Source organism: Gossypium hirsutum, chromosome A01 (genome assembly GCF_007990345.1).
Source record: "Gossypium hirsutum isolate 1008001.06 chromosome A01, Gossypium_hirsutum_v2.1, whole genome shotgun sequence".
Lineage (NCBI taxonomy): Eukaryota > Viridiplantae > Streptophyta > Magnoliopsida > Malvales > Malvaceae > Gossypium > Gossypium hirsutum.
The window spans coordinates 27027981-27035386 of NC_053424.1; the positions used below are offsets into that span (position 1 = coordinate 27027981).

The following is a 7406-nucleotide window of genomic DNA, read 5'->3' on the forward strand; positions in this document are numbered from 1 at the left end:
TTCGCCACGAAGTTACAACCTTACATGGTCTACGTCTCGCAACTTAGACAGTCTTCGCCAACATGGTCTCCAGAACAGAATCGGCTCGTCAAACCAAGGTGTGACAATATTTTTAATTTTTTTATATCAAAATTTTAGTATTGGTAAACTGAGCTAGAGTTTTAGCATTTTTCTCTAGGCCAAGCTTGGGCTAGGCCTATTTTTTGGGTTGACCTGAGGCCTATAAACAAGCCTAAAATTTTTTTATGGCCCAACTCAACCTGGCCCATGGACACCTTTAGTGGGGAATGGGAAACAAAAATTAGCATCTCTACGTGAACTCAACAAAGGAACATTATGAATCCATGAAAAAAGTTATCGAAACTCTATATAAGTATCATATATAAGTAAACGTATTGAATATAAAAAAAGTTCGTAGATGAAAGTGTAAAACATAGGAACTTTAAAAATGACAAAAAATCTGAGTAATATAGTCCAACAAAGCATATATTGATTGATTTTTGTTAGTGTGGGGGGATAAAAATAAATTTATAAGAAATTAACGAAAACTTCAAGGCATGTATCAATGTTACTTTCTTTAAGGTTTTATTTGTCCCCACATATATTATGGTGTGTGGAAGAATTACTGTTATGTTTTACACTACGGCCCACTAAATACTAAGCAAAGCATAACAAGAATATCAATGGAAATTTCTTATGGAACAATTTAGGAATATAAAAGATATGAGAGAATAGGAAGAAACTTTTGATGTGTTTTTTTAGTGTGTCATACAAATGAAATTTTACTCCTATTTATTGGAGGTCTCATGTCTCTTCATAAGGACACAACTACTCAAATGAATAGTCATATCTTTAGCAATAAACATAATTATTCAATAGATATCTACTTGAATAATGATGAATATTTGTTAATAATCAAGTGGCATAACTTTTAACTACTTATAACTTTTCATTTGTAACTATTTGAGCACTATATGTATTTTGAAAATGTTCCAACAAGTCTTAGCTCGGTTGGCATTGACATAAGTATTATTGTCAATGCGGGAAGACTTGAGTTCGAACGTGTAAAAAATATTTATTCTTTTATTTAAAATTTGAGGAATTATTAAAAATTTTAGGCCTTCTGTAAAACAAAAAGCATATAGTTTTAGTGGAACAAATGGAAATATTGCAATTCATCTATAAAAAGAACTTTGGAGCTTTTAGAATCCTAATCCATAACAAGAAGCCATCGTATGTGATAAGCTAGTAATGTAAAGCATTAAAACAAATGTTATAATTTTTTTATCAGTGATAAGAGGTTGATAGATAGGTTCCATTTAACTTAAACTTTTGCAACAAAAGAATCTGGTAATACAATAGTAAAGAAGCATCTCTGATCACATCTTTGCAGGCTTTGGAAAAATGTCAGGAGTAAATTTTTGAGCTGCACTCAAGCTTCCCTTAATCTTCATTGCACCCCTACATCATCGATGGCATTTTGCAGATTAACATTGCAACTCCCATGGAATAATAAAAAGGCAAAGAAATTGGAGATTTTCACCAATTCACCTTATAAAAGCAATCTGGGGATTCATCTTCCCAGTGGCAACCCTTATAAAATCATCATCCTTGAACGAAAACGTAGCATCAGGCTTTCCCCCTTCATATTTACCTAATAAACATAGCAACCTCTATAAAATCATCGTCCATGTGTGATTCAAGTCTCATTACGATGCCTATGTGAGCTGACTTTCCGCAACCACGATGCCTAGCTTAATTTAGCTCAGGAAAAACACTACTATTCTGCCCCCATCACTTTGGTGACACCATTGCAGCTAGAGATATGGGAGATGGTTCTAACCCCAATTCATGTAAAACTGTGGAGAACCACACCTCAGGAACTAACTACTATAATGGAAGAGATCAGGCACATACAAATTCCACAAGAAATTTCTAAATTCGATGTGTGATTACTCTCATAACATATAGAATGCAAAACACACAAACTTCAGACTCTATTCCATCATTAGAATTTAAAAAGCTGTAATTATGTTAATAGAAACAAGATAAACAAACCCAACCAAGATAAAAGAAGAAGAAGAGCAGGATTGAACCGAATTGGAAAATAAGGATAGGTCTTAAATAAGCGGCTAACCTTTGGTAACCTCTCCTTTCTTGAGATCAACAATGTAAGAAACCTCATCAAACCCAATTTTCTATAAGTAATAAACAAATCCCAGACTTAGAAACAAGCTTTAAATAATAATAATAATAATAATAATAATAATAATAAAGAGTAATGCAACCAACCTTAGGGGCAATATTGATTTGGTAAACGAGGCCGATGTTCTTAATGAGCTCTTTACCAGCATCAGAATCCAAGTGAATTTTCATCATCTCAAACAAGTTATCAGATTTCAACTCAGTAGTCGCCATTACCACACCGAAATTAGAGAAAAAGAATGAAGAAATAACTACGGAAATTGGGTTTGGTTTATGGTTGAAATCGGTTTTTAAAGGCAAGCAAGAGAAGATAGTTGAACGAGAATTTAAGAGTTTGGTATGGCACGGGATCGGACCATAATCTAACATGCCACGCATTTCTATAAAAATTATTTTTATAAGACAAATAAAAAATAGAGAAAATAATCTTTGTCAATGTGGGCCATCATGACGTGGCTTTTACAACACGATAATAAATTTGTGGACCAGCATGACGACGTTGTTTGTTGTTTGTTGATCAATGTACTTATATAAAGTGTGTTACCAAGTTAGTTCAGTTAGAAAATTATTTTTAAAAAATTGTTTTAATAAAAAATTTAATATTAATATAATTGTCTTTTCATCTCTTATTATTTTTATATGAATTTTTTAAATAAATTATAAAAATACAATATTTAAAGATTCAACTTAAGCCTAAAAATTGTCTAGTTCACTTATAATTTGATAATTGATTTCTTTATAAGTACTAAAAGTCCTATCACACATATGTGCATATGGAAACCATTGATCTAAAACATAGGTATGTATTAAAAAAGCATGCAATAAATAATGAAACATATGGTTAAAACTAATTAATCATAGTAACACATGAAATTAACAACATAAATATATCATATTAAAATACTAAATGAAGCTTTGTTTAAGTAGTAAATTTAAAGTTTTATCAATTTAATTGGTCTGGGTTCAAATCTCACAATATGCATACTTTTATGGATTTTTTTGAGTAGTAAATTTAAAGTTTTATAAATCCAACAAATCCCACATTATACATACTTTTCTTGGTTTTTGTGAAAATGAAAAGATTAAAATTCTCAAACCCTAAATACTAAGCCCTAACTTGGGAACAAAAATTTTCTCCATAGCTATCACGAAACTCTCTCCAAAACTCATACACGACTACATCTTGTCGCCCTTTGAAAAGTCTACAACTACATCTTAATTGGCCTCACAAAATAGGGATACAGTGGCCCCTTTTATGGGCTTACATTAGGGGTCTAATTAGACTAAAATATCCCTGGAATAAACAGAATTCAACTGGGAGATGGAACCCTGCTTGGAGTCTAAAAGACGTCTTCTTACTTGATGAATATGTCATGTCGTCCCAACGTCCCATGCTTCCTCGTCATGACGTCATGCGTGCATTGAAAGAAGAAATTCTCTACGACGTTGTGACGACCTAAGCTTCCTCGTCACGATGTTGCCTCTGCCCTGGCTCCTCTTTGGCACATTGTCGGTCGTCTTCCTAAGTACCTGCAAAGTGTCCGATAAATGCGAGCCAGACTCTACAAATCTCCACATTGACTCGTATTTAACATGCCTCCTTTTCCATGCCCTGTCACGGGCCTAACTCAATTATGCAGAATGTCAAACAAGCTTAAGCAGTACTCAAAATTGTAAACTAAAAGGCTCCTGGTCTTTAAATCAATGTTGTATAATGCAACAAGGGCCTGTAATGCTTGAATGAAAGTATGCTTCTCAACAAGAGAGAAAACATCGTGAAAACAACTCTTTCTAGTTGACCGTAACCCTTTGCGACCAACCTTGCTTTATTTAATGCCACTTGACTTGATGACGGACCATTCGAGTCTATAATACCTAAGGAGATAATCCTGTTATGCATCCTGACTTAAACGGTACCAATATCAACTATCTTACAGGGTGAATTATTCCCCATAAATACAACTCCACATTCAATTGGACTGTATGTAGAGAACCAATCCTTGTAGGACACATATGGTAAGAACACCCTGAACCCAGGATCCACTCAGACGTAAACTTAGACCTTTCGGTCGTAGATACCATCAATGAATCATCACCCTTATCATTGGCCACACTAGCATCAGCTACCTCTACATTCATTCAAAACTGCACAATCTAAAATTTGTGATCCCATAGAACTTCTCGATATTGGGTTTCGTTGTTACCATCTATGAACGAGTCAATTTTGGAACCTGAATCTTACTCTAATACCAATTTGTTGAGGACTGACCCGTATAAACAACGAGAGAGAGAAATAGAAAAGATCAATAACACAAAATTTCCTTAGAAAACCCTCAACTAAGAGGATGAAAAATCACGGGCAAAAGAGGCTTTGATTTTTCACTAGATAAGTAAATAAACAAGAGTACAATATGGAGAAAATAAACTTAAATGTACTAAATGTACAAAACCCAAACCATGAATACTAAGCCCTAACTTAGGTAAAATTCTCTCCATAGGTATCTTGAAATTCACTCCAAAACTCATACGAGACAACATCTTGTCACCCTTTGAAAGCCTACAACTATATCTTGATTGGCCTCACAAAATAAGGACATAATGGACCCTTTTATGGGCTAAGATTAAAGTTCTAATCCAACTAAAATATCCCTAGAGTAATCAGAGTTCAATTAGGAGATAGAACCCTGCTTAGAGTCTAAAACACAATTACTTACTTAAGGAACATGTCGCGTTGCCACGACGTCCCATTCTTTCTTGTCGTGACATCGTGCGTGCTTGAACTTATAATTTAAAAGACTCTTAGTCTTCAAATCAAGGTTCTATAATGCAACAAGGGCCAGTATTGCCCAAATCAAAGTATGTTTCTCAACAGGAAAGAAAATGTCATGAAAACAACTCCCTCCACTTGACTGTAACTTTTTGCAACCAACCTTACCTTAAACACACTATGAACCATTCGAGTCTAAAATACCCAAGGAGATGAGATTCTTCTTCAAATTAGGTACATGCCTGACATCTGATAATGTCCTAATAATCTCATCGTGCATTTCCCAATAAACCCAACTCCACCTTCAATTGGACTATATGTGGAGAACTAGTTCCTGTTAGGACACATATAAAAAAACACCTTGAATCCAGGATCCACTTGGATGTAATCTTAGACCTTTAGGTCAACAATTAATCATCACTATTATCTTTAACCACATCAACTACCTTCGTATTCATCCGAAATTGCCACAATCTGAAATCTATGATCCCATCGAACTTCTCGATATTCTATTTCATTGCTGTCATCCCTGAACGAGTCGATTGTACAAAGCTCTAATACTAGTTTTTTAGGGATTGGCCCGTATAACAACGAAAGAGAAAAATAGAAAAGATCAAGAACATAAATTTTACATAGAAAACCCTCAGTTAAAAGGATAAAAAAAACCATGGGCAAAAGAGACTTTAACTTTTAACTAGATGAATAAACAAGCGAGAGTACAATATTGTGAAAATAAACCTAAATGTACAAAATGTACAAAACCCAAACCCTAAATGTTAAGCCCTAACTTGGGTAGAAAGTTCTCTTCATAGCTATCACGAAACTCTCTCTAAAACTCATCCTACGACTACATCTTGTCTCCTCTTAATTGGCCTATCTAAACAAGGATACAATGGCCCCTTTAAATAGGCTAAGATTAGAGTTCTAATCATACTAAAATATCTCTAGTATAATCAAAATTTTATTGAGAAAAGGAGTCCTATTGAGCTATCAAAACACGATTTCTTAATTGGAGAAATTGTTGCGACGTCACGACGTTATGAGTCTCCTCATTGTGACATCACCCCTGATTTGTGTCTGGTTGCATTTGTCTTTGACAAGTGCCTACAAACTGTTGGATAAATGTGAGACACATTCCAAAAATTTCCACCTTGACTCGTATTTATCATACACTTTCTACATAATATTAATTCTCTTTCTTATTATTATTTTTTATCATAACATGATTTTCGACGATTACTATTTAGCCCTATTATTGTATAAACAATTTTAGATTTAATCCATCCTTCCTTAGGTACGATCCTTGGATTACTTTCGATACCGTGTTGTACAAAAATATATTACAAATTGACTCGAATACTGTTGGAAAAAATGGGTTTGCAAAGTGCAGCTGAAATAAGTTAAAGGGGAAAACCAGAGTTCTAAATTTTTTTTCCCAAAAACAAGAACTTAGTTGTGATATCTAAAGTAATAAACACTTAATCAAAATTGTATCTTTTATTCATCTAGGTTGAACGCTTCAACCGAGTAGTCTTCTCCGCTATCCTCAATCTCACGTCTGTCGAGTGTGGGCTCACGTCGAATTAGAAAATTTTCCACAAAATTATCAGTGGGGTAATTTTGCAATTTCTCTAAACTTTTAAAAAAATTTCTAAATAAGAAAAATATCTCTAGAAATCTTCTAAAATAATTTTTCAGAGAATTTTCTCTATACAACTTTCTCTTGAAATCAAGTGTGTGAAAATAATAACCAATGACTCTCTTTATATAGGGAGATTTAGAGTTTTCAACTATGATTAAACATAATTACTTTAATATTAAATTTAATTTAATATTAAATTAATTTAATATTAAGATAATCATTTTAATATTAAATTAATAAAATACTATCAAGATAAATATTAAACTAAATTTAATAGTAAAATAATATTATTTTTGGAATAGTTAATCTGAAATCAAAGTATCCAATAGAGCCCCAGTAGGAGTGTGATTTCTCCACTGCTCAACTACCGAAAGACCTCTCGCTGGACACTGAAATGCCATCGTCGGCACTATCGTGTCCAGTGGTGTCATCGCATGTTCGACAGCCTCATGACATCCCGAGCCAGTTAGGTCCAGGCCAGTGATTGCTCGACAGGTCTGATCCTACCACCAGTTGGACCGTCAGCTTGGTTTGACCAGGTTTTGGGCCTCGATTTTGGGTTCTCAAGCCCAAGTTTTTATGTCAGGTCTAATTTTCAAGTTCAATTACCCATTAGGCCAATTGTCTTACTTGAAAATTAATTTCTAAAAATATCATATTTATATTAATTAATTAATTTGATTAATTTAATTTTACCTGATCAAAATTAATTTTCTCAAAAGTCACTGATATTTTTTAAAATTAATTTTTCAATAAAATTATTTAATAAAATTCTCTAGTTGAACAACTCTC

General features: G+C 33.5%; 1 protein-coding gene across 1 annotated transcript; it reads right to left on the reverse strand.

The window, feature by feature from the left end:
- Positions 1–1184: 1184 nt before the first annotated feature.
- Positions 1185–2572, reverse strand: LOC107916998 (sterol carrier protein 2). The gene is made up of 4 exons (XM_016846389.2): positions 2293–2572; positions 2138–2198; positions 1552–1654; positions 1185–1461 (listed from the first exon to the last, which is right to left on the reverse strand). The coding sequence occupies exons 1-4, from the start codon at positions 2416–2418 to the stop codon at positions 1380–1382; spliced, it is 372 nt and encodes a 123-aa protein (XP_016701878.1). The 5' UTR covers positions 2419–2572; the 3' UTR covers positions 1185–1379.
- Positions 2573–7406: the final 4834 nt, after the last annotated feature.

Bases quoted from the DNA above. Each gene is read 5' to 3' on its own strand.
- LOC107916998 (XM_016846389.2), bottom strand. From the start codon at position 2,418: ATGGCGACTACTGAGTTGAAATCTGATAACTTGTTTGAGATGATGAAA. The intron at 2,199-2,292 runs GTTGGTTGCATT...TATTACTTATAG, and splicing joins AAATCAATATTGCCCCTAAG to AAAATTGGGTTTGATGAGGT. The intron at 1,462-1,551 runs GTGAATTGGTGA...TCGATGATGTAG, and splicing joins CCCCAGATTGCTTTTATAAG to GGGTGCAATGAAGATTAAGG.